Source organism: Falco punctatus, assembly GCF_963210335.1.
Source record: "Falco punctatus genome assembly, contig: scaffold_30, whole genome shotgun sequence".
NCBI lineage: Eukaryota > Metazoa > Chordata > Aves > Falconiformes > Falconidae > Falco > Falco punctatus.
Window position 1 is genome coordinate 163,421 of NW_027660235.1, and position 27,475 is coordinate 190,895.

The window sequence follows — 27,475 nt, forward strand, 5'->3', positions numbered from 1 at the left end:
TACAGGCAGTTAAAGCGACCACTTGAACACTTTTGATGGCAAGTGTTGGCCTCTGTTTTTTATGGTGGTTGAATGATTTTCTTGAGCTCCACTTTCTTCATTGCAACCAGGTGACAGTATTGGTGCTGATCTTCTCTTTCTGGGCCGCATCTGGACATTCTTTGCCAGCCAAAGCTTCCTGCTCTGCTCCTGAGAGGAGCCATGGCCACAATGGGAAACGACTCCTGTGAGTAACAGCTTCACCAGCAGCCTTGGGCTTTGTGAGCCCCCAAATGCAATGGGCACGGCTGCTGCTCCATCCTGGAATGTTGATTGTGGGGACAACCTCGAGGGAATTCTGGGGTGTTTCCTGAGAGCAGCCAGGCCTACCCAGGGTTTTTTGATTGGACGCAGCAATTGGTCATTTTGTCCCTCCTCTGCCATTCTACACAAGCATTTGGAAGATGACGTTGCTCGTAGAACAAACTGACATCAGTAGGGTTCCCTTCTGGGCTTGGTGCCTGCTTGTTTTCGTCAAGTGACAGTCAGAAAAAGGGAAGGCTTGACCTGATCATTCAAGACTCTAGATGGAAAGGCGAGTATCCCGAGCCCAGAAATCAGAGTGTGGGTTTGTTGGATTTCCAGCAAAAGAAGGAGGTGAACAGGCTATTTTCCCAAACCTTTTCCAAGCAGTAAATGTCACAGGCAGTGTTGGGTTTCCCCTGTTCTGGCTTGGAGGTTGGAGCTGGTTGTCCTGGGTGCTCCTGCAGAGAACTTGGCTTTTCAGATACACTTCTGTGCAACAAAACCATCATTTCCCTGCAGTCGTTGCCGAGGGAATGGCTCCACCACAAAGGATCCTCTTTCCCCCGGAGAAGATTTGCACGGACTCGCAGCAAAGGCAGAAAGCTGGAGCAGGCCTCTACAACGCGGACAATACGTGCTTCCTCAACTCCGCGCTGCAGTGCCTGACGTACACACCCCCTCTTGCCAACTACCTGCTCCCTCATGAGCACAGCAGCTCCTGTGAGTACTTTTAGGAAGATCTCCTTGTCAGTCTGCTGGGCACTTCCCAAGCATCCCCAGAACCTGCAACGGGATGTAGGAGAAAAGCAGCCCTTCTTTGTCAGCTGCCCCCAAGCTGGTGTTCTTGGAACACTCAAGCCTAGAAGCCGCTTGTCCTATCAAGGTGTGTTCGCTCTCACAGACGCCTCTTTCTAGTCCCGGGTGTTGTTCCCGATTCCTGCAGGTTAAACTCTCTCTGCTGGTTGCACAGAAAACTTCTGTCAGTGAAGCATCCCTCTCAAGAATGTTTTCTGTGTACTGAGATGTCCTGGGCATGCTGGGCCGTTGGCACCTGGGGAGGACTAGGAGACTGTCTAGGACAACTCCAAGATCTCCATGAGGTTTCCCATTCAATGGCTCTTTGACTAACCTGACTGGCTTGCTTCCCTCCCTCCCTCTTCAGGTCGCCAGCAAGGCTTCTGCATGATGTGCATCATGGAAGCGCACGTTAACAATGCCTTGAACACCTCAGCCAGTGCCATCCAGCCCAGGGACGTCATCAACGCCCTCCCACGTAGGTCACCTCAGCTACTTTGATGTGCTTTCCGCTGTTGGTAGAGGACTGAAGTACTACCTTCCTCTTGATTAGGAATAGGAGGACATTTCATGCTTGGCATGCAGGAAGACGCCCACGACTTCTTACGCTGTACTGTCACTGCCATGCAGAGAGCTTGTCTGGCTGGAAGCAGCGCGTAAGCACAAACAAATGACCTTTCAAAGTTGCCCAGCCTTTTGGCTGCCTTGATGTACCCCCGTCAAGGAAACACTACGCCCAGGGCTTGCAGGCAAAGGAAAACTCTTGGAGGAGATAACTCTCTGCTTTACTGTTTCCTTCCAGCTGGGACATCTCTTCTCAATATACTACCATCATCCATCAAATATTTGGGGGCTTCCTGAGGTCCAGAGGTATGTTTCCACAACTGTTGCTCTCCTTACACTTGCCTGTGCCCTGCTGTGTGCCTGTGAGAAACAGATGAGCGTGTGGCTGGCTCTAGAAAGATGAAAAGCATAAATGGGCACGACCTATCGACTTCACCTGTTGCTGAGCATTTCCGTTTGCCTTCCAGTCATGTGCTGCAGCTGCAAAGCAGTTTCCGATTCCTACGAGGCCTTCCTGGATGTGCCTTTGGATATCAAAGTAAGAGGGTTTCTCACTGTGCTTCAAGACGTCCCAAGCTCCTTGTGGCTTCCCAGAATGTGTGCAGCTGGCCTTGAAAAGTGCACTGTGAACACAGGAGAGCTTGGTGGGATGTGGGAAGTGGTATGGGAGGTGTCCTGCAAAGGCCATGGCAGCGGTCTCCCTGTAGGTGCTGGGCAAGCACGCATTATACTCTCTGCACTGAGGGTCTCTCAGCCACCATCTCTTTGCCTTCCCTCAACACCCACCTGGCTCCTAGGCTGGTGGCTCGTGTTGTTTTCATTCCTGATGACCCTGCACACCATCGGCAGCTGAACTGAGCGGTGGCACGGTGAGGTAGCTCTTGATAGTGTCAGCCGGGAATCTCTGGGAAGTGAGGGAAATGTTCGGCATCATACCCTCTTTCCTCCTCCCTCTGGCCACCCTTTGCAGGGTCACGGTGGGTCTCCTCAGCGTCATCCACCTGGGTCTTGTGGGCAACTCCCCCTGAGTGCTTGGGCGAGGGCATTTCCCCCAGCTCAGAGCTCTCCTTTCTCACCCCTCCAGGCAGCGACATCTGTCACCGCAGCTCTGGAGGACTTTGTCAAGCCCGAGCGGCTGGCTGGTGAAAACAGCTTTCGATGTAGCAGGTAAGAGGATGTCTAACACCAGATTAAGACTTGTGCCTGTGTGGAGATGCTGCCTGTCATCGAGCCTCAGGAGGTTCGATGCACAATCAGGAGGCACAGCTTTTCTTTCTTACGGCCTAATGGTTCTGAAGAGTCTTGAAATGGCGTGAGGATGTGTGAGGTGGAAAGGGTTGTCTGGCTGCCTTGGGGCAAGCTAGGGTGCATTTCAGTGCTTGGCTCTCTGCTTGCTTTCAAGGTGTGACGAGATGGTTACTGCCTTCAAGAGGTTTACAATCGATCGCGCGCCCAGGGTGCTCACGCTGTGCTTGAAATGCTTTGATTTCTATGGCAAGAAGATCGGCAAGGTGTGTACGCAATTGAAGGGCAACTCTCTTTCTCTTCCTGGAGCAGGAGATTTCCCAAAGCAGGATGCTCTGTCACAAGCTGTTCAGGTGGAGCTTTTTGTGTTCCCTTCTGGGGAGAGGAGAGCTCCTGTGGCAAGGCAAGCACATGCTCTGCTGCGACAGAGCTGCTCTGGCCGAGAACAGTTTCCTGCCACCCAAGGCGTTACCTGCTGCTTCAGGGACAAGAAGTGTTGATGAGCCCCAGAGATGTATTTTAACATGGCTGGGCCCCGGTCTTGGCAGGCTTTTTCACGTGGTATGGCAGTATCCTTCCTGAGCCCTCTTGGTCTCTCCGCAGTTTGTGCAGTATCCCCAGTACTTGGATCTCCGGCCATACATGTCTCAGGGAGCTGCAGAACCGCTCCTCTACACCTTATACGCTGTCCTGGTCCACAGCGGTGGCAGCTCTCAGGCAGGACACTATTTCTGCTACACAAAGGTAAAGAGCCACTTCCTTTGTCACGGGGAAGAATGTGTGCTGGGGAAGGCAAACTTTTCTGGTAGCCAAGCTTTTGGGGGAGAAGGTCTCCTGACTGGCTGGATGGGATTTGCACTGGTGGATTCTTGCTTCTGTAGTTTGCTGCCTGTGTTTTTCGGGAGAAACCACGCAGTTCATCTCCAGGTATCATTGCCTTTATTTACAGACCAGCGATGGACTGTGGTACCAGATGGACGATACGTTGGTGGATCGTTGCGACATAAACACAGTTCTCGTGCAGCAAGCCTATTTACTTTTTTATGTCAGGTAACAGCCACTACTGAAACGTGTCGAGAATGCATTTCCCTTTCCCAGTTTGGCTATTTTCCTTCCAATCCTCCTGAGTGTTTCTGTCCTAGCAGACAGTTACTACCCGCATCACTCAGTGCTGTCCAACGTGAACTGCCCCCCGTCGGTCCTTCCCTTCCCTTGCTGGGCTTTAGGCTGCTGCCCCGATGTAAACTGCTACTTGTCTGCTCTCTGTAGCTGTTTGATACAGAGAAGAGTCCCTAAAGCGGCCTACAGGGAAGATCTGGGGGACTCCTGATCAGGATGTGTAGTGATTGGGTGAGGGGCAGCAGTTTTAAACTTCAAGAGGGTAGATTTAGAGTCGATCTTAGGAAGAACTTGTTTACGGTGAGCGTGGAGAGACACTGGCAGAGGTTGCCCAGAGAAGCTGTGGATGCCCCGTCCCTGGAAGTGTTCAAGGCCAGGCTGGACAGGGCTTTGAGCAACCTGGTCTGTTGGAAGGTGCCCCTGCCCATGTCAGGTGATTGGAACTAGATGACCGTTAAGGTCCCTTCCAAGCCAAACCATCCTGTGATGCTATGATTCTATGAAATGGAGGCCGTAGGGGGTATGAAGACGAGGTCTTGCTGTGACAGGGGCAGACCTAGTGGGAAGACCCCAACTGAATTTCCCATATTCTTGTCTTGACGTGTCTTCTCTCTGTCATAGAAACCACTCCAAGTAAATGAGTGAACCCCAGAGGGGGCTGCAAAAGCAGCTCTAAACAAACACTGATCCTTGTTTGTTCTTTTTCTCCTGCAGATGCTCTGCACCCAGCGCTACTCGGGAGCAAACCCTGCTGAGGCAGGGAGAGAAGATCAGATCCCCAGGGCGCAGCTATGATCTCTGCAGCCAATTAGTGGAGCACAGAGAGTACCACCAGTCATCAAAGAGGAGGAGAACAAGTCCTCCAAGTCATTGTCATGCTCCCAGGATTGACACAAGTCAAGGGCTTCCCAACAGTTTTTCAGAGTCACCTCCTGCACCCAGGTCTTCTGGGGAGAAAAGCCTGCTGAGGCAGAGAGAGCGGAGCAGATCCCCACGGCGTGGCTATGATCTCTGTAGCCAGTTTGTGGAGTACACAGAGTACTACCCCTCAGCAAGGAGGAGGAGAAGGACGAGTCCTCCAAGTTATGACCATGCTCCCAATGATAACGCAACTCCAGGGACCTCTAACGGCAGCTCCCAGTATTCTGCTTTCAGCGCTGCTCAGTACCAAACCCTGCTGAGGCAGAGAGAGCGGAGCAGATCCCCACGGCGTGGCTATGATCTCCGCAGCCGGTTTGTGGGGTACACAGAGTACCACCACTCAGCAAGGAGGAGGAGGAGGCTTTCAGTGCACTACAGATGCAGCTGAGAGAAATACTCAGGGTGCTGTGGTGGAAACACGGGCGGTTTGCAACCCTGGATGAGCGTGGAGTACAGCATCTGTCTCATGGAAAATCAGAGAGGAGAAGGAGGAGGAAGATCCAGGAAGCACCGCAGGTGACTCTAACTTTGAACAAGCTGCACAAAAAGCAGCAACAGCCCACCCTGTCCCTCCTCGCAGTGCTGCCTGTGGTCACCAAGAGCTCAGAGGGAGCTTCCAGAGACTGGGACAGCTCCGCCAGCTGGCCCACCTGCCCACAGGACCATCGAGGAAGAGCTTTAATCTCTCTTCTGCTTTGGGGATCACCTTGCAAAAACAACACTCATTTGGAACCCACCAGCAGAGAAGCCAAAGCCAGAATTAAAAGCAGTTGCTGGCCTTGCACAAGTCACTGAGGGGGCATGTACTTCTCTAGGTTTTGGGGGAGTTGGTGGAAATACCCACTGTGGGAAGTTTATGCCATGGGGTTTTGAAAGCTGTGTGCTTGCACGGGCCCCTCTTGACATCTCTTCCTTTTAAACATGGAGTTCAAGTCACTCAAATGGAAAAGGGCTGGGTGAGCCGACAGCGAGCGGGACCGAAAAGGACTGAAAAGCCAGGCGCAGCGGGTGCTGCTCGGTGGCACCAAGTCTGCTGTGAGGCCAGGAACTAGCGGTGGCACCCAGGGGTCAGTACTGGCTGCAAACCTCTTTGACACCTTCCTTAATTAATGGTCTCCATGACGGGGCAGAGGGCACCCTCACTTTGGTAAATGACACCAAAGCGGGAGGAGCGGCACTTAGGCCAGGGCATCGTGGTGCCATCCCAAGGGACCTGGGCAGTCTGGAGAGAGGGGCTGACTGGGACCTCATCTAGTTCAGACCTCCTTCAGCATACACAAGCCAAGCCTGTGTATAACAACGAATATGCAATGTACCATGAAGCCTAAAGACTGAACAAAGGAGGGGAGAAGTTAGAGGAGAGTCCATCGTAACTTTGTCCCATGGGTCTCCAGGTACCCAGTGAAAGCACAGCAGCTGCTTTGACTGCTCCGCCATGTCCCTGCACCATGACGCACTCAGCAATTTTTCCAGGCAGAGTACAGAGGCGCTAAGGGGGCCAGAGGGACCCTGCAGGGCTCCTTGAGGGACTGTGGGACAAACAGAGTGCCTGGGTCACCCTGACTGCCTCAGGAGGCCTCCCATGACCTGGCTGGAGAGCAACACAAGGCTCTGGGGCATTACAGACACCTATGGAGGGGTGCCGTGGAGACTCAAGGGGAATGGCCGAATCTAGGGGGCCAGGCCCCGAGTCCAGTGGGCTTTCTTTTGGTGCTAGAGTCCCTGCAGAGGGGTCTGGGGTGCAAGGAAGGGCTCAGGAGGCATCCTGGGTGGACTAGAGCGAGCCTAAGACAGCTCCAGGACAAAGACAGCTGCAGCACACCCTGGGGCAGAGGGTGCCCAGGGCCAGGTGGCCTCCACAGCCATCAGGGACCTGGCAACAGGCATTGTGATGTGTGGGGGAAGGGAGCGTGGCATGGGCTTGTTGTGCTCATCATCTCCCTGCCCCTTTGCAGTGCCTTGATGTTGCAGCTGGTACAGGCACTGCCCCCCACCAGCGCAGGGACCCTCACACAGCACTCCAACATCACTGGCACAAGCTGCCCAGAGAGGCCTCTGGAGACGTTCCAATGCCACCTGCACAGAATTTTGTGCAATCTGCTCTAGCACAGCCTGCTTTTACAGGGGGGTGGACTAGATAATCTCCGGAGGTTCCCTCCAACAACGACCACTGTGTGATTCTGGGACTCGTGGCACTTTGGCTGAGGAAGAAGATGTCAGGATCCTCAGGCAACCCAACGTCTGACTGCCCTCCCAGTCTCCCTGTCCAAGAAACCTGCCAGTCCTCACTAGCAGAAATTGGAACTCCACACGTGGGCTTGCAGATGTGCATGAGCACTGCAGGGCAACAGCCTTCTCTCTCTTCCCCGCCCTATACTGCAGGGCAAGTGCAGATGTTCTGCGGAGGGACCACCAATCCCCACGGGCCCTGCTGCCCTCCCTGTCATGCACTGGCTCCTCTACCCTGGGCTCCCTCTGCTGTGTCCCAGACCAGTGGCCTGCTGTGATGGTACAGCCAGTGGCACTGACCTGCATAGCAAATTCCCAGTCCCGCAGGGCCACTGGGTGCCAGTGGGGAAGCTGGGAATCGCCCCTGGCCAGGACCCAGCAGGAGTTCCTCATGGATGGCAGGGATGCCAAAGCATGAGGAATTCCCTACTGGATGTCAGGGAAACAGCACAGAGCCCCACCCATGTGAAGCCACCCCTGGCAGCCCCTCAGCCATAGCTGTGGTTACACAGAACCTCACCAAGGAGCTCATCCGCATCGTCCAGGACACCCTCATAGTGACCAAGCAGTACAAAAAGTTTTTGCAAATGATGATGGCCAAGTTGCGAAAGGAAGCTTGTGATAGGACACACACCCCCCCCCCCCAGCAGTGCCCTCCTCCCCCCTGCCAGGAAAGAGGAGCAGCTCTAACCAGGCCTGCTGCAGCCCAGAGGGGGGCCCCAGGGCCTTCGAGTGGAGCTGCTGGGGGCAGATGCAGACATGGAGAAGACAGCAGTTGGGGACAAAGACCAAGGGCAGGACACGGTGCCAAGCAGAAGCAGCCCTATGCAGATGGGCAGAAGGAGCTCGGTGGGGGTGACGAAGAGGAGCCCCTTGGCGCCAGACAGAATCAGCTCCATGGGCCTGGGCAGCACCATCCATGTGGGGCCGGGCAGGAGCACCCCAGCAGAGCCCAGGCCCCAGCACCGGGTGCCCGTGGGCAGGGCACGTGGGCAGGCGGCCTCAGGACTGTGCCAGGCAGGACTGTGCCTGCAGGAGGGCTGCTCCTGGCTGTGGGGCTGCTCAAAGCTTTGGTGGAGATGCGACTGCTGGCCCCACTGCATCCGCTTCTGCAAGCCCCCGTGGTGGCAGCGCTGCTCCCAGAAGAGCAATGGGTTTCCCTGCCAGTGAGCGGCTGGCAGGGTGCAGGGCTGGGAACCCCCTGGGCTGCCCCCCATCTGAAATGTTCAGTCTTTTTTCTATCCTGGTGTTGGGGCTCATCCGTCCGTCCCGCAGCTGGGGCTGTGTCACTCTGAGTGCCCGAACCCAGTGGGGACAAGCAGGCATTGGGCACGGCTTGCACCCACAAAACAGGGGGTGGGGGTGTCTGGTACCACAGTGGGTGGCGTGTGGGGACCGGGCTGGGCTGGAGAAAGGGGCCGGCAGAAACCTCATCAAGTCCAACAAGTGCCGAGTCTGGTGCCTGTGGAGGAACAAGCCCAGGCCCTGGCACAGTCAGGGGTCACCTTGCTGGAAAGCAGCTTGGCAGAGGAGGTCCTGGTGGGCCCCTCAACGAGAAGCCTACTGGGCAGGGGACTTGGACCCCTTGCAAAGGGGGGATCCAGTATGTATTGAGATGCCACAGTTAATCCATACACCACAAACACAAAGTCCTGTTGTCCCCGGGTTGGCATATTCAAATGCCTAACAAGTGGGGTAGGAGCTTGGTCCCTTAAACACTTTTTGTCCAATACAGATAAGAGAGTTGAAACACGGGAAATAAATCCCTTACCCCATGCGAATACTCTCCTCAGGAATTGTTTGTGAGCAGTTAGTTGTGAATCGTGGAATAGAACCATGGTATACCCCAGACTTGCAAACCTTTATTCCAGACATGTGACCTTGTTGGGGTTTTCTTGCACCAGGGTTTAAACCTGGAGATCCCATACGTTAGGCAAAAACTACCAATCGAGAAAACACATTGAAATATATGTGGTTTCACTTACTATCAAAACAAAATGGAATTTTGTGAGGGAAGGAAAAGAAAAAACCTGTGACCTATCAACATGCTCCACCGTTCAATATCCAGCCCCTCAGGGTCCTTTCTGGGCATGTTCAGATGGCAAGTTGTACTTCACACTAAATAGTTCCCTGAAATTATTTACATATGCCTAAGGCACTTGTGTATGTCACTTTGCTCCTGTGGGGCTTTCTTGGGGTCTTTTGAGACTACTGGTGGTCAACAAGTTGCTGACCTTTCTTGGGGCACATGCACTCTGCTTGTATTATAGAACCTCATTTATTCTCGGTGCTATATGGTTTTGACAGCAGTGCTCGGTTACCCCACTTCCCTTGGCTATTGTTATAGCCCAGGTGCCTCAGAAGGCTTGCCACCCTTTGCTGAGTTTACTCAATAGGTCTAGTTAATCACTGCTTTAGCTGCAGCCTCTCCTGATGACTCTTTGCAACTTCATCCTGTCAGCGAGAAGCATCCAGCTCTGCCACTGAAGGGCAGCAGGCTCCAGTCACCAGGCTGCTCCCCACAGGGCACAATCCCTACTGCCTGGATCTCGGTGGTGAGAGGCTGTATATAAAAATGAACTATTTTCCAGCAAGGGAAGCAAGGCCTGAACACGCATACTCTGGCTGGTAATTCTCCCAGGCAGCTGCATATTCCCAGTCCCTCAAGGGGACTGGGCTTCCCACAGGGCTGCCCCAGCCCAGCCTGACTCCAGCTGCCCGGGGGCCCGGCACGCTGGGGGGTGGGAACTCCCCCCCACACACACCCCTGGGCAGCCAGAGGGCAGGAGACACCCCTGCGCCGGCCCAAGGGCCTCCCTCGCCCCATGGCCGGCCCCAGGCCCCACTCAGCCTGGCCGCAGACCCAACACAGGCTGCGACCCCCCAGCCCAACGTGGCTGCCAGGAGGCTGAGGGTGGGCAATTACAGCTGCCAGCACAGCCTGGGAACAACATGGCCATGGGGCAGCCCCGGGCCTACATCTCCCAGCATGCCCCGGGAACAACATGGCCATGGGAGAGCCCCAGGCCTACAGCTCCCAGCACACCCTGGGAACAACATGGACATGGAACAGCCCTGGGCCTACAGCTCCCAGCATGCCCTGGGAACAACCTGGCTGTGGGGCAGCCCCGGGCCTACAGCTCCCAGCATGCCCTGGGAACAACATGGCCATGGGGCAGCCCTGGGCCTACATCTCCCAGCATGCCCTGGGAGCCACCTGGCCATGGAGCAGCCCTGGGCCTACAGCTCCCAGCATGCCCCGGGAACAACATGGACATGGGGCAGCCCTGGGCCTACAGCTCCCAGCATGCCCCGGGAACAACCTGGCTGTGGGGCAGCCCCGGGCCTACAGCTCCCAGCATGCCCTGGGAACAACCTGGCCATGGGGCAGCTCCGGGCCTACAGCTCCCAGCATGCCCTGGGAACAACATGGCCATGGGGCAGTCCTGGGCCTACAGCTCCCAGCATGCCCCGGGAACAACCTGGCTGTGGGGCAGCTCCGGGCCTACAGCTCCCAGCATGCCCCGGGAACAACCTGGCCATGGGGCAGTCCTGGGCCTACAGCTCCCAGCATGCCCCGGGAACAACCTGGCTGTGGGGCAGCCCCGGGCCTACAGCTCCCAGCATGCCCTGGGAACAACCTGGCCATGGGGCAGCCCCGGGCCTACAGCTCCCAGCATGCCCTGAGAACAACATGGCCATGGGGCAGCCCCGGGCCTACAGCTCCCAGCAAGCCCCGGGAACAACATGGCCATGGGGCAGCCCCGGGCCTACAGCTCCCAGCGTGTCCCGGGACATCCCTGCCATGCAGTCGGGCTTTTGGGGGACACCAGCCCCCAGCTCCAGCCCTGCAGGCCGGGGGCCACTGCCTGGGGCTGCCCGAGCACAGGCCCGGGCCCTGGAGCCTGGGTGGGGCAGGGAGGAGGGAAAGGAAGGCACCGAGCGGCAGGAAGAGGTCAGTCAAGGCCGAGGGGTGGCCGGAGAGGGACAGGAGGCGGCCAGAGGGGCAGGGGGAGGGGGAGGGGCTGGGAAGGGATGGAGAAAGGACAGGGACTGGTGAGGAGCGGGCAGAGGGATGGAGAGGGACAGAGACAGAGGGGCAGGGGGGTGTCGCAGGGAATGCAGGATCAGCAGCAGGAGAGAGGGACAGGGAGAGGAGCGGAGGGGTGGGAAGGGGGACAGAGGCACAGACAGCACAGGCAGGGCGAGGGGACAGGATGAGCAGTCTGTGGCTTTGGCAGTGGCGGCAAAGCTGCTTCTGTGGGTCTTTCCTTTCCCCCTCTGCCCTTATCCCCTCCCCACCCTTCCCCTCGGTGAGGCTGTGTCTGTGGTGTGCCTGCTCTGGTGAAAGGAGCTCCTGCACCAGCCTGAGGGCAAAAGAAGAGGGGCAAGGAGCGAGCTGTCGCAGTCCTTAGTTTGCAGGTTTAATGTATCCTCCCTGTTCAGAAGACACAGCGTGTCTGTGTGTCAGTGGTGCCGGCAGATTTTTATTCTTTATAGCAATTTCTTATAATACCAGACTTCATGCAGAAGGTTCACATTCTGCTTCTAGTAAACGGAATTGCTTTTATGCATGCTGCAGTCTGGATGTGGCAAGTGCCAGGTTAGAGATGAAGATGGAAATGAAAGCAAGTGACGCACACGCAGTGGTGATCCTGCCACAAGCATGCTGTGTATTGACCTGGGAGAACGCTGCAGGGACTCTCAGAAGTCAAGGTTTTCAGTGCTGTTTCTGTGTTTGATACCCAAGGGATGGTTTCCCTCTGTGTGCGTTTCTGGGCAGGCATGTGCATGGAACATGCGTGTGTCTCTGTGCCGTAAGTGGGACTGATGGCAGCTTTTCATTTCATTCCAACTCCAAAGTAAAGAAAGATTGTACCTGCAAAAGAATTCAAACAGCCGTCCTTCTTTCCCAGAGCGAGCATACAAGCATGGGGGAGCGGTTTACAGGTTCAGAATTTCAGCCAGCTCTGGATGGTAAACCCTCAGGAGAGGAAAGAGAAGCCCCACTTTTTTAACTACAGCTCTGCTTCCCTTAAGATGTCTTCTTGTTAGATTGTGTCGTTAGTCAGATTAAAAGCACATGATTAAACTGTGCTTGTTTAAGAAGATACTTGAGGGTTACTTACTGTCTTAAATCCTCTTACGCAGTGGAGGAATAAGGAAAATAAGGAGAGGAAAGCCTGTGCTCAGTAACGGTGTGACGCAGTTCCTTAATTACCGGAAAAGACAAGGCCTCCCACCGTGCCGCCCGACCCTGAAAAAGCACAGGGGCCACTGTTGTTTTAGCAATGCCCAGGTCTCCTTCTTTCAAGGCTTGGCGTCTTATGCTAGCCCATTCATTGTGTGGGTCGGGGGGATATAAAACTGGCTCTTTTTCAGGGTCCACCGGCCCCGGATCAAAGGGGTCTTCCTGTGGGGGGTAACCTGTGGCAAAATCATTCAAGGGGCTGGGGGGTTTCAGGTTCTGCAGCGGTAATGCAGTGCGGCGAATGAAGAGACGGGACGCAGCTTGATGCAAGCAAAAGTCAATTTATTGTACAGAAGCACGAGGTTTTATAGACTTTCAGAAGCTGCGTGTTTTAAACAGATTGGTTCTTGAAGCTAAGCCTTGCATACTAGGCAATCCCTGATTGGTGGTTAACTACCATCAATTAACAGCAAGGTGTTACCTTTCCTTGGCACCATCCGTCTCCCACTCCCCTGTGCTCTGTAAACATGCCTCATCATGTTAATTGTTGTCTAGACAAGCTCGAGCACATTCCCCTCAGCTAACTGATTGCCACGCATGGTCCTAGTTTCCAGCCCGCTCCTGCAATGGAGTTACTGTAGGAGAGTATCCTTCCCCCACCAACCCACCCCCCCCCACCCCCCCCCGGCTTTTTCTCTTTTTCTCTGTGACTTTTTTCCTGTGCTTTCAAAATCTCAAAAATGCTTTTCCACCATGGGAGCATGCACTGTGCTTTGGCATCCCCCAATGTAGACGCATCCCATCGTTTTACCCCCACATCATCCCAAAGCTCTCGCATAAAAATATTAGATGCAGTCACAGTGGGTAATTTTACCTGAACCCATCTAAGGATTGCCTTGAGATCATGCCAGGAATATTCTTTTCATGCTTATTAAGGAGAGCTTTCATAAGCTCAGATAATCTCTTTCGGGGGAAGACCCCTGATTGCCCATGTTTCCCACAACTCACCTCTAAATTCCAGAGGGACATTTTTTTTTAATTCCTGCTTCCTTTCAGCAGCTCATTCAACATTGACTCGCAACCTGCTGCTCAGCCTGGCGGCTCATAAACCCATCACGTCGGGGTCACCAAATTGCTGCGATGAGAGACGGGACACTGCTTGATGCAAGGAAATGTCAATTTATTGTATACAATCACAAGTTTATATATGTTATCAGAGGCCGCGCGCTTTAAACAGATTGGTTCTTTAAACTACACATTACATACTAGGCAATCCCTCATTGGTTAACTACAAACAAAGAACACTTTAAGTAAGTTTCAACAGTCATCAATCAGCACAAAGTTGTTACTTCTCTTTTGGGCCATCTGTTCCTCATTCCCTTATCTTTACTGAGCCTGACTCCTCCTGTCAGTTGTTACCTATTCACATGCCTTGTCCTCCCGAGGTTTGTAGCCATCCTGCCAAGGTTTTATGGCCGTCCTCCCAAGGCTGATGTCCCACAAGCTCCAGCACATCCCTGCTTATCAGCTGGACGGTACTTGGAGACTTGCCTCTAAAGCTTTGTCTCAGAAGTTCATGGCAGGGGTTTCCTGCTTGGCTCTGTGCTTGCCTGAATCTCTGCTGCCACTTTTCCGTGGCTCCGCTTGGTGGCAATGGAAACTCAGCTGTGCAGGTCAGAGCAGGGGCTGAGATGCTGAAAGCATCACAGGGAGGTTGATGAGGAAGCTGAGCAAGTGCCTTCCCTCCCCAGCACGCTGCAGATGAAACCAGCATCAGCTCTCCTTTTCCCTCAGGCTTTGGGGGAGCTGTTTGTTCCTGCCTGCAGACAGAGAGCGGCTGCAGGGCAGAGCTGGGCACACAGGGGCTGTGTTGCGATGGAGGGAAGACACAGTCACTCAAAATGAGTGATCAGCAGACTTCGTTTATTGTCCCTTACAGTCACCTTTTATATCTTGTTATAATTAGCTCATACATATTACAAAAGTTAAGCTCATTATTGGTTAGTTGCCTAAATACCAAGCCCGCCCCTAGTTTCTCTTCTGTCGTTTTCTGTTCCCACCTGCAACATTCTTTTCCCACCCAAATCTTCCTGTGATTGTGTAACAACAACAGCCAAAGACAGTGTATTTTGCTTTACTTCAGAGAAGCTGAGAGCGATGTGCATTTTTGTCCAGCCAGCTGGACTATGTCTATGAGACCTTTTTTCAGCTAGCCAGTTATCCACAGGGCTGAGCTGGGCTCTGTGAGCGCTGGCAGGGAAGAGCCCTGGGGCCAGAGAAAGAGCTGCTGGCAGGGACAGCTGCAGGCAGCAGAGCCCTGGGCAGGGAGGGGGGAGAGCTGAGGGGAACCCTGACGCAGGGCAGATAGGGGCACCTCCTGGCCATGGTCTGCCGTGCAGGTGCCTTCCCTGAGCAACGCACCTCTGCTCTCCTCTCCCACCCAGCACAGCCTTTAGACCGTTGGTTTCATGTGTTTCAACAGCTCCTGGTCCAGCCGAGCAGCAGAAAGGATGAAGTGCATCTCTCCTGCTGCCACGCTGCCATTTCTCGCTGAGCAGAGCCTGAGGGTGACTGTCCTGCACTGCTGCTGTGTGGGAGGTGGTGTGCCGGGCTGGGCAAGGGGAAGGAGTTCCCGAGTGTCCCTTTGTCTCTCTCCTGGCCTTGCTCAGATGCTATTGGCATTGCAGACAGGCTCTCTGGCAATAGGGGTTTCAGCTGCCGGCTCAGGGGCAGACCTTGTGGGTCCTCCTGTGCAGACATGTCCTCTAGCATGGAGGTGTCCCAGGTTTCCCCTAACCTGTGATGCAGTCTGCGAGGCTGGGGGAGGAGCTGACGCTCTGTCTCGAGCTTTCCATGATCAGGACACTTGACTATCTACTTTGGGTGTCCACCCAAGGTCTGTGCTGCTTCCAGGGCACACAGTGAGCCCTGGGTGTCCTTGGATAGCAGTGTGGTGCTGAGCCTTCGGGAACGGATGAGGCATTCTGTTCTCTGCAGTGGATCCCTCTGCTCTCAGCAGTGCCTGGCTGCTTGTCAGGGTCACATGGCAGTGTGATCACTCTCCATCTAAGAAAGGAGCGTTTGCCGGGCAGCTGGGAAGGAGAGGGATGGAGAGAGCAGAGTGTCTGCCTCTGCCCTCAGGCACAGACAGTCCCCTTGCCTCTCAGCACTCACTCTGCTCTCCCTGAGCACAGCACAAAGCCCTCCTGACCTGACTCTGGCCATGGCCGCTGCTCAGCACGGGCAGAGCCGATGCTGACAGGCCCTTCTGCGCTGGGAGCAGTTTGGGCTGAGCCAGGGCAAGGCCAGGACTGGCCCCTGCCCCCAGGGTTCCCATGAAGCCCCTGCTGCAGAGCAGGGCTCACTGCTGGGCAGCCAGCGGGCACAGCCCCTGCTCCTCACAGCACACTCGGCCAGCACTCAGCACAGCTCCAGCCACGGCTCGGAAGGGAGCTCTCCTAGAAACTGCAGAGGGGGGGACAGGGGGTAGCAGGGGCGCATCTAGGAGAAACAGCTTTCACTTGGCTCACAGAAGTCTTTCCTGACTTGTCACTATGTTTGCTTCATGAAGAGGACCCTATGGTTGGAGGCAGCAGATGTCCAACAGCAGCTCCATCACCCAGTTCCTCCTCCTGGCATTGGCAGACACGTGTGTTTCTAGGTAGGGCCTGGCAGCCGGAAGATGTCACACTGGACGAAAACATGGGCCCCCCCTCCAGGTAGCCAACAGCTTTTAGCTTATGATGTAAGCAGACGGAAGTGACACTGTAAACCTAGGCTATATAGTGCCGCGCCGCTCAGCAATGAACGCCATTTGCCATCCACCACATTGGTATCTGTTAGCTGATGGACCGCGCAGCCAGGGATTGGCTGCCGTGCCGTTCCTGAACCACGTCACCGCGTGCCTGCGAAGGCAACAAGTGGTGCCGAAACCCGGGAACATTCACCTGGAATCGGGTGAATGGCGGCCGGAGTGGCAGGACCAGCCCGGCGGGGAGGATGCTCCTGGACCAACCAAGGGGACGGAAGCTCTTGTGAAGGTCGTATTACAGCTGCATAAGCAGTGGGGTATTGCTTGTAAGCCCAAAGATTTTACTCTTGCAGTTGTGAGACTTTTAGAGCTCGGGGTCATTGACCAGCCGGTGGATATACTCCACCCAGATGTGTGGGACAAATGCTCCCACGCTTTATGTGACGAAACGATGTCTACTGGTAGTGGGAAAAATCTGAAAGCATGGGGGAAAGTCGTCCAGGCTCTCCAAAAAGCTAGACACGAGCAGGAGACCTGGAAAGCTGCAAGGGATTGTCTGTTAACCACCCCATGGGTGGGAAATGGGGCGACTACGCAAACCTCGCGCCCCCCGGTTGAGGAGGGTTCCGCCGACCCTCAAAGCAACAGAAAGGTGACGCGCCCACTCAGCATCCAAAAGACTCTAACATCTCCAACTCGCCCACAGGACCCTCGGCGGACTCCTTTTGGGGCAAGCTGGCTGCAGAGGCCAGGGGCGCTGAGTTGAAAGCCGAGGCCAAAACTACACGGACGGAACCAAGATGGCGCCAAGCAGCAAGGGGAAGGGCGGGGCGAGACCGCCCCCGGCGGGAGCAGGGAGGGAGCGCTAGAGTTAACAGGCGCACACAGAGGGGAGGGGGAGGAGAATGGGAAGGAAAAGAGTGATTGGCACGACCAAAAAAGGGAAAAGGGCACCAGCGGGGGGCGGAAAGCTAATCAGAATGACCCTCCCCAAAACTGCCCTTATAAGGCAGGTGCCTCCCCAAGCAGAAGGCGGGGCGGGCAGAAAGGGAAAGAACCGCCCGATTACGCAAGGCAAGGGAGGGGCCGAAGCCCGACCACATACCACCAGCACCCGGAAGTGAGCAGTCAGTCGGGCTCTGACTCCGGCTCAGACTCTGCATGGCAGACTTGGCTGGCAGGTACAAAGACCAACATATCACCACTCACGGGGAAAGAAAGACATAAGGGGACAGAAATTCCTCTCACAGATTGGAGAAAAATACAAATTGCATGTGCCGATTGGGCTCCATCGGACGCACTAGCATTCCCGGTCTGAGTGATGGACGGGGGACAGAGGGTCCATTCCCCCTTAAGCCCTAAGGATATACAAGCGATTGTTAAAGCAATCGCAGACAAAGGACTCAATTCTGCCATGGTCTCCACCCTCATAGATGGGGGTTTTGGGGGAGATGATTTTCTCCCGTTCGATATAAAACAGACTTGTAGGTTGATTTTTGATGGGGCAGGGGTGATTGTGTTTAAACAAGAATGGGAGGAGAACTGTGCGAGGCAATTAGTCCGAGTAACCAGGGTGGATCATCCGCTACACGGCTCCAGCCTACAGCGGTTGATGGGTACAGACCCAACAATGATTACCCCCCAAGCGCAAGCCCAGGGCCTGTGGGCCCATGAAGTTATGGCAACTACTTGTGCAGCTAGAGAGGCCATTCGCACAACCTCTAGAGTTATTGCCAAGCCATCGCCACGGTCCACAATAAAACAAAAAGAAAGTGAAAGTTTTACACAGGTTGTAGATCGCCTCCAAGCAGCAGTCGATTCCTTGGCCCTGCCCTCGGAGGCAAAAGGCCCAGTCATCGCAGACTGTTTGCGGCAACAGTGTAATCTAAAAACCAAAGAAATCCTGCAATCACTGCCACCGAGGTCAAGTCTCGCGGACATGATTAAACATGTTGTGAGCGAGGAGCACCTGGCCCCAATCCAAGTGGCTGTTCGTGCACTGGCTCACGTGACGACATGCTTCAAATGTGGCCAACCAGGCCATGTGATGACCAATTGCCCCCAATTCGGAGACTCGCCGATGGCGCTCCTCCCACAAAACCGATCTAAAGGACCGTGTTGGGCCTGTGGAAAAAGAGGGCACTTCGTGAAGGAATGCAGGCTTAAAAAGCAGGGAAACGGGAAAGGCAGGGGGCCCCCGGGCCGCACACAACCCTCTCCCACTTGGGATGTCAGGCGGCCCCATTACACCAACCCCAGACAGGGAGAGTCGCTCCCAAACCCGTTGCCCCTGAGGGAAGCAACCAACTTTATGGCCCAGCCGACGATCCCACAAACCTGGCCTCCATCCCAGGGACAGCAGGGACCACCCCTTGGGGGCGAGACCCCTGGGTGGCCCTGGCAGTAAAGTGTGACAACCCGCCAGTGGTGTGGGGGATCTGTTCCCTCCATAATTCCCTAAATGGTATCACCATCAGCATCCCCTTTTTGACTGATACCGGAGCAGATGTTACAGTTATCCCTGAAACGAGCTGGCCCCCACATTGGAAATTGGAAGACGACCCCACGGTGGGCGGATCGGGGGATTAAACCGAGCCTGGAAGAGTGCTCACTTGGTAGCAATCACGCTTCACACAGAAAAGGGACCGGAGAAGACCATTACCCTCTTCCCATACGTCATGTCAGGAGTCCCACCCCTGTTGGGAAGGGACGCCCTAGCCTTATTAAAAGCCAGGGTGACAAATTTACAGTAAGGGCCACTGCCGCACACCCACTCCCACCGATCAGACTGACATGGAAATCATCTGACCCAGTCTGGGTCGAGCAGTGGCCCCTGTCAAAGCCTCAAATGGATGCCCTCCTCGAGTTAGCTGACCGCGAACTACAACGAGGTCATATAGAGCCTTCCACTAGCCCATGGAACACCCCAGTCTTTGTAATACCCAAACGAGCAGGCGAGGGATTTCGTCTCCTCCATGAGCTGCTTGAGGTAAACAAAAAAATCCAGCCAATGGGTCCTGTTCAAACATTGTTGCCCATGAACTCCATGATACCAGAAGGACAAACTTGTGCTGTCCTTGATATTAAAGACTGCTTTTTCTCGATACCTCTGCATGAGGAGGACAAGGAGCGGTTTGCTTTTTCCGTTGTATTTCCAATCTCAGTCCAACAGCTGGAAGCGACAGCTGTTGTGTTGGCGTGCGGACTGTTCCCGACATACATCTCAACATAGTAACTGATTCAATGTTCATGGCCAAGCTTTGCTTAGCCATGTCAGGGCCCAGCGTGTCAACGTCCGCAATAGCTCTGATGCTAGAAGAAGCGATTTTTTCCCGAAAGGGCACTATATCAGTCATCCACATCAACAGCCATAACCCAATCAAAGGGTTCTTCCAATTCGGCAACGACAAAGCAGATGCCGCTGTAAAAGGGTTGTGGACATTAAGAGATGCCCGCCAATTACATGAGTCCCTCCACATCGGAGCTAAATTGCTAGCAAAGAGATGTGGGGTTTTGGCCACTGATGAGAAACATATAGTAGCTACATGTCCCCACTGTCAAAAAGCACCATTGTGGTCTAGTGGAATCAACCCCAGAGGTCTTAAAGCCTCTGAGGTGTGGCAGACAGATTTTACGCTCTGTCAATTACTAAAACCTCGAGCATGGCTAGCAGTAACTGTAGACACATATAGTGGGGTGATTGTAGCTACACAACACCTTAAGACCGACGCTAAAGCAACCATCCAACATTGGTTGACAACCATGGCGTGGCTTGGTGTCCCTAATCAGATGAAAACGGACAATGGTCCGAATTTTGTGTCTAAAGCAGTCCAGGCATTCGCTCTGAAATGGGGTATTACTCTGATACACGGCATCCCATGTAACAGCACAGGACAAGCCATAGTCCAATGGGCAAATCAAACTCTGAAATCTAAATTAGAGGTATTAGCAAAACCAGAAGGTTTTACCAACGCCATTCCCTCAGGGGACCAGGCACGCTTATTAGCGACAGCCCTGTTAGCACTAAACCAGTTCCCCAGGGGAGACGGGGTGAATAGCCCTGCCCAGAAGCACTGGGCCACTCGAGCGCTAGAAGAAGGCCCATCGGTCATGATCAGAAATGAGCTAGGAGGGTGGGAACAAGGGTGGAAATTAGTTCTGACAGGGCGAGGGTATGCTGCGGTCAGAAAAGACAACAGAATTAAGTGGTGTCTACTTAAGTCTATCAAGCCAGACCTTCAGAATAAAACTAATGAAAACTGTGAGTTTTTGTTTGCAGGACCAGATCATCGGACACCCCCGTATCCCGTACATCCCACCGACGAGAGAAAATGACAAGTCGACAACTGTCCTGACTAAACATGGGAATCCTGCACCACCCAGATTCGGATAACAACCAAATAGCCTCCAAAAAGGGGGAATGCGATGCCTTTGTATGAACTTGATTCTAGGACTTGTCATTGCAGGAAAGACAGAATCAGATTATAATCACCATCAGCCATTCAAGTGGGTCCTATGGGACCCCATAAGCAGTCGAGTGATAAAGGAGAATATAACAGCGGGTACCCCGACTTTTACGTTTACAGTCAATGATTTATTTCCTGGACTGGGAAAATGTAGATCTAAAGTGCCATGGGGGACATATTGGTGCCCCAGTGCAAACTCAGGAAAAAGCTATTGTAACTATCCAGGATATTATTTTTGTGGATACTGGGGATGTGAGACCATTGTAACGAGTGATAGATGGAAACCAGAAAGAGAGGACGAATTTCTGCGCGTAATGTGGGGGCCAGATAGGTGTGACCCTCCAAAATTTGGGCCTAGTGGCTATTATCTTCAATCGTCAATCAAAAAAAGTACCCGTACACATTTAAATGTGAGAATTCAAAACCCAGCTGACATGGGCTTGGCAGTGGGGAGAATGTGATCAGTATTTATACACTCTGACAATACAGACCCGGGGGTAGTGATACAAATTATCAGGATTGTGCTACAAGCACCCCAAGCAATTGGCCCTAACCGGGTTCTTAACCCACAGACACCTATATATAATACTGAAAACAATATTAAAGATGCGACCCCCGACAACACCGAAGCTCCGAATACCTTAGAATTTGACCTGCCTCCTCTATGGAGGCTGTGAATGTAACGTATCAGATACTGAACTCTACTAATCCCGCCATGACAACAAACTGTTGGCTTTGTTATGACATAAGGCCCCCTCTTTATGAGGCAGTAGGTATACCCTATGAACCGGAACTCGTTAGTGGGCCCAACCCCATACATTGTGTGTGGAGCTCCGAGGACAACCCAGGAGTCACGATGCAACATGTATCAGGGCGGGGTAGATGTGTCGGCGAAATACCCCTTGAAAAAAGGCCTCTGTGTTTGAACAAGTCCACATCAGAAGAGCTATCGAAAGCTGATTGGCTAGTTCCTGTCAAAAACACCAAATGGATATGTTCAAAATCCGGAATTACCCCACGTGTATCTCTTAAACTGCTCAAAGGAAACCATGAATTTTGTATACAGGTAAGGATTATTCTGAGAATCGTATACCATCCTGAGGAATACGTTTATACTCATCAAACCCTTCCAGCTTCGCATCATATCCAAAAGTGAGAACCCATCCCCGCTCTGACTATAGCTACCTTGCTAGCCGTAGGGGCCGCAGGGGCAGGAACAGGTATAGCCTCGTTAGTCAAACAGAACCAGAAGTTCCAGTCCCTCAGAACTGCAGTGGATGAGGATCTGGCTCGCATTGAACAATCGATCAGCGCTTTGGAAAAGTCACTGAGGTCGTTGTCCGAAGTAGTTTTACAAAATCGTAGAGGATTGGATCTCATGTTGTTACAACAAGGCGGGTTATGTGCGGCATCAGGAGAAGAATGTTGTGTGTACGCAGATCACACTGGGGTTGTCAGAGATACAATGGCCAAACTTAGAGAAAGGCTAGAAAAAAGAAAGAGAGACAGGGAAACCCAACAAGGGTGGCTTGAATCGTGGTTTACCCGTTCACCGTGGTTACGCACCCTGATATCTACCTTGGCAGGGCCGATTGCAGTGATCATCATGGCACTGATCTTTGGACCCTGTATACTGAATAAGCTCGTGTCATTTGTCAAGAGCCACCTAGAGAAAGTCGACATTATGCTGGTAGAACGCCATCAACTGCTTTAACTTTTAAGTCCCATTTGGTATTACCCTTAGCTACCTCTAGCTTACCCTAATTCATACCTTGGTATTATCAATTACCCCTTACCTTCCACCTGACCACAGTGCCTTATGTTTTTTAGTCAAGTTGATACAATATTCTTTTAATATTTTTACAAACCATAGAATATAAATTAAATTAAGATTTTGATTGTTATATTTTAGCTGATTCAATTATCCATAGGGAGGGGGGAAATGTAAGTAGTTAGGGCTTGGCGGTCGGAAGATGTCGCGCTGTACGGAAATATAGAGCCCCTCTCTGGATAGCCAATAGCGTTTAGCTTATGACGTAAGCAGACGGAAGGGACGTTGTAAACCCAAGCTCTATAATGCCGCGCCACTTATCAATAAACACCATTTTGCCATCCACCACATTGGTGTCTGCGTGCTGATGGACCGAGCGGCCTGGGGTTGGCCGCCGTGCCGTTCCTGAACCAGGTCACCGCGCGCCTGCGAAGGCAACAGGGGAATTGAGAGGATGTTAGAAGCCTTGAAAGGGCAAGTTCTAAATGTACCATGACTGGGAAAACAAAAAGCAGAGTGAAGAAGCATGAGTTATGCCTGAAGAAGTATCTTCACGTACCCTCAAAGACCTTTCCCAGGGCTGACAAAGCCCAGGGGATTACTGGCAAATAGACTTTTTCCAAGTTACTGCAGCAAAATGGGTATAAGTATATTTTAGTCATGACAGATGTACACGGGGACGGATTTTTCCTGATATGACTGACTGAGACACTGGACAACAGTCGGCGGTGAACAACTTACCTGCGGAGATACCGGCAGAATCAACCACCTCTTATAGAGAGACCCACGGGGTTTCACTCTTCTGCTGGGTGGTTTATTCCTTGGCGAGGGGCTGCTGAACTGGGGAAGGCAGTGATAAAGAGATCCACAGGAGTGGAAGAGATGGCCAAGGACACTGCAGGTGCCATTAACTGCACTCTGTACGGCAGAGAAAATGGCCGTACGCAAGGGGACAACCCTTGGGTTCTCTTGGTGACTTCCAGCCTTGCCTGTGCCCTTTGCCTTCCATCTCACACTGTCCTACGCTGTCCCACGGCTGCTGCTTTTCCCCGGCAGGCTGCAGGCACCCATCTGGCTTCCCCACCTTGCTCTCACCCTGCCCTTGCCACACATGCACCGATGTCTGCCCACCCTCACACGCTGTTCCTGCAAACACACACACATGCACTGATCTCACACTCCTTCTGGACGACGTCTCCCACCACAGCACAAGCCCTTGAGTGACATTTCCTCCTCCTGACCTCCAGTCTCCACTTTCCCAGCTGCACTGGGTGGCAGTGCTTCTCCCTCCTGCTCTTCCCTACCTCCAAGAAAAGCTCCACCACCTGGGAAACCACCCTTCAGGCGGGCATCCCGACCCGTCACCCTCCTGGTGGCCTTTCCCCTGACCATGCCACGGCTTCACCGTGCTCTTCCAAGGCTGCGAGCCTTTCAGCTTCTCGCATAGACACGAGCAAGCGGTGTGCCTGCTGCTGTGCTGCCATGTTCTCAGGCAGCAGCGACGTGACAAGCAAGAAAGAAGCCCCTCGGTGGAGTGAGCCCAGGTCCTTAGGCAGAGGGGATCTCACAGCCCATGTGCCACCCAGGGGCCTTCTGCTGGCCTGCCCGAGACACTGGCAGATGGAGCTTAACAGCACGTGTCCCAGCCGTGAGTCAGGGGCTGCCCTACGCGCTGTTTCAGGCAGAGGTGACCTCACCGCCCCTTTCCCAGGCACATTGCTGCTGTTGGGCTGTCCCCTCCGCAGGCAGAACTGGCCTCACTGCCCCCGTCACAGCCATTGGCTTCCTGCTGGAATGTGAGTCCCTGAGACACAACTGACCACGAGGTACCGTCCTCAGCCGTCACCCTCCCCGTGGCCCAGCACCCAGCAGATAAAGGGAAGCTTCTCTCAGACAATTTATCTCATGGATTTCCTACCTATTATTTTGGGTGGAAGAGCAGTCCTCAGGGGAACTGCTCTGTTTCTACTGGACACTGTTTTGTCTCTGCTTCTGCGCCTCTGTTTTCCCTTCTTCCCCCTGCTATGCCATCCCAACTGAGCTCTCCAGGGAAGTGAGTCAATGAGTCCTAGATTATCTCAGGTTGGGAGAGGCCCCTGTAAAGGCCCTTATCCAGCTGTCCAGCTCAAGGCAGGGTGAACTGGATGGCATCTCTCAAGGGCTCTGCCCACTTTGGCATCATCCACAGAAGGGTCTGAAAAGCCACTTTGTCAGCTTGTACTGGGAGACAATCAAGACATTCAACACACTTGGCCCAACTGCTCACACTGGAAGATGTCACTAGTCAGTGGCCAACAGGAGGACTTGACCACTGGTGACATTTCGTCTTGAGCCCCTGTGGCGTATGATGCACCGACTCTGGGAGCGGATTGAAGGCACGAAGACACTTGAAGACACCTCAAAGGCACTTTACTAAAATCAAGCAAGCCTTTTATACCTTTGCAGGGGGCTGACGTGTCAGCCTGTAACTGGTCTCAGCAATTTTCCACTCTGGGCTCTTTTTTTATTACAGACACAGCAGCTCCCTTTATCTACAAGGCCACAAGCTCTGCAGACCACTCCCTGTCTTCAAGGTTCTCCTCTTGCTCCCATGGCTTCCTTCCAACAAGCATAACTGTGTCTCTCTCCCAAGGTCGGGTTTCGCTCCCTGATGCCGTTGAGCTAGCTCGAGACATAGCCACAAGCCGCCAGCCAACTTCCCACCCACAGTGTCCTCCATTTCTTCACTCCAGAAGTCACCCATCTGCCTATACAGAAAGTGCAGGAGAAAAAGTCAAACCCCTTGCAAAGGTGCAGGCACAAACCATCCCCTTTGTTCCTCAATACGTATGGGTGCAGCAATCCCTTTGATGTCCCACAACTACCTGGAACTGTCTGCAGGAGTATTTCCACCGTCATTTCCCCAGACACTACGGTGAGGATGACCAGCCTGTATTTCTCCCAATTGTCCTTCTTGCTTTTCCTGAACAAAGGCTGGATGTCTGCCTTTTGCCAGGACCCCAGAACCTCCCTGATTGCTCGGACACATTTGAGGGCACCATCCAGAAAGGGTGCCGTGATCAGACAGAGGCACTTGCAATGACCCTGCCCAAGGCAGGTGAGATGAATCTCCCTGGGACAGTGGCCTTTGTTCCTGCAGTCACACACAGGAACGGCTGTGCCCTGGGAGGTGTCCCCACCTCAGCTGGCCTCACGCACTGCTGGCGTGGTTGAACCCCAGCCTCACGCACACAGGGGTGCTCAGAGGCACGAGCCCGTCCCTGGCACGTGCGGAGGCAGAGCACTGCAGCGGGCACAGTGACTGCCTGGCCTCCTGCTGCCCCTGCCAGAGGCTGGCAGCACCTCAGCCCGGGGGTGTCGCGCCCTGCTCGGCACCTCGCGGAGATGGCCCTCGTCATGAGCAATGGGCACGGGGACTTCGGTTCAAGGAAGCACATTGCAGTGCTGCGTTCAGGTGGTCTCCACAAATCCAGAACATTTGATGGAGGCCAGCACCGTCACAGAGTGCCCGTTGCCTGCCCCTGCCTGCGCTCACAGGACTGCCACGCAGCACGGTGGTGACCAAGCTGCCAGAGCACTCAGGCCTTACACCAAGGCAGGGGGTCAGAAGGAGAGTGTGGAAGTGGAAGGAGGACAGCACTGGAGAGCCAAGGGGTGGTGTTCCCTGGTAGTGCTGCCATGCCAGGAACCTTTTCCCCTCCGTCTGTGGACAAGGGAACTGCCCCTGCAGCTGCAAAAAGGCCTTGGAAGGAAGAATCCCAGGAAAAACATAGATGTTTAATGGCCCTTTGGCTTTGTTAGATGAGGAGAGAGCAGGCCACCTTCAGAAAAGAAAACCACAGAAGGAATTAGAATGCGGACGATACCTTTATCAGAAATGAAATACCATGAGCAACTACAACAAATTCAGAAGACAGTCTGGGTCTGTGATAAATTACATTATAAATGCTATTCAAAATTTTATTCCTTCAGAAGAAGATACAGTTATCAGTTTGCACATTGAACCCTTGAGCTCCTGGTTCCTCATGCTGTAGATGAGGGGGTTCAGTGCTGGAGGCACCACCGAGTACAGGACTGACACCACCAGGTCCAGGGATGGGGAGGAGATGGAAGGAGGCTTCAGGTGGGCAAAAGTGGCAGTGCTGAGAAAGAGGGAGACTACGGCCAGCTGAGGGAGGCACGTGGAAAAGGCTTTGTGCTGTCCCTGCTCAGAGGGGATCCTCAGCACAGCCCTGAAGATCTGAACGTAGGACAGCACAATGAAAACAAAACAGCCAAATAATAAAGAGGCACCAGCCACAATAAACCCCACTTCCCTAAGGTAGGTGTGTGAGCAGGAGAGCTTGAGGATCTGTGGGATTTCACAGAAGAACTGTCCCAGGGCATTGCCTTGGCAGAGCGGCAATGACAGTGTATTGGCCGTGTGCAGCGCAGCATTGAGAAACCCACTGGCCCAGGCAGCTGCTGCCATGTGGACACAAGCTCTGCTGCCCAGCAGGGTCCCGTAGTGCAGGGGCTGGCAGATGGCCACAAAGCGGTCATAGGCCATGACGGTGAGGAGAAAATACTCTGCTGAAAGGAAAAAGACAATCAGGAAGAGCTGTGCTGCACATCCTGAGTAGGAGATGTGCCTGGTGTCCCAGAGGGAGTTGGCCATGGCTTTGGGGAGAGTGGTAGAAATGGAGCCCAGGTCGAGGAGGGAGAGGTTGAGGAGGAAGAAGTACATGGGGGTGTGCAGGTGCTGGTCGCAGACTATGGTGGTGATGATGAGGCCGTTGGCCATGAGGGCAGCCAGGTAGATGCCCAGGGAGAGCCAGAAGTGCAAGAGCTGCAGCTCCTGCGTGTCTGCTAATGCCAGGAGGAGGAACTGGGTGATGGAGCTGCTGTTGGGCATCTGCTACCTCTGGGCATATGGTCCTGTCACAGGAGAAGAAGACAGTGATAATTTAGGGGAGACTTCTGCAAGCAAAATCAAAGCCATTTCCCACAGACCATCCCCCCGTCACACACAGACATCCCTCTCTTTTCTCGGAGACCTTCCTGCAGCTGTGTGGCTGCAGCCCTGCTTGGTGCTGGCCGTGTGGGCGATGAAGAGCAGGGCAGCTGCCCACGGGCTCTTGACCAGCCAGCCCCACTCT

At 53.7% G+C, this 27,475-nt stretch overlaps 2 protein-coding genes across 3 annotated transcripts in view; both read right to left on the reverse strand.

Moving 5' to 3' along the window:
• The window catches only part of LOC308057458 (ras and Rab interactor 2-like), a 157,609-nt gene that overhangs the window by 71,287 nt on the left and 58,847 nt on the right, over window positions 1-27,475 (reverse strand). The window lies entirely within an intron of this gene.
• On the reverse strand, window positions 25,433-27,252 carry LOC308057460 (olfactory receptor 14C36-like). Its single transcript, XM_080411563.1, has one exon. The coding sequence runs from the start codon at window positions 27,229-27,231 to the stop codon at window positions 26,290-26,292; it is 942 nt and encodes a 313-aa protein (XP_080267689.1). The 5' UTR covers window positions 27,232-27,252; the 3' UTR covers window positions 25,433-26,289.

Excerpts from the sequence above, each read along its gene's own strand:
- LOC308057460 (XM_080411563.1), bottom strand. The coding sequence starts at position 27,231 with ATGCCCAACAGCAGCTCCATCACCCAGTTCCTCCTCCTGGCATTAGCA.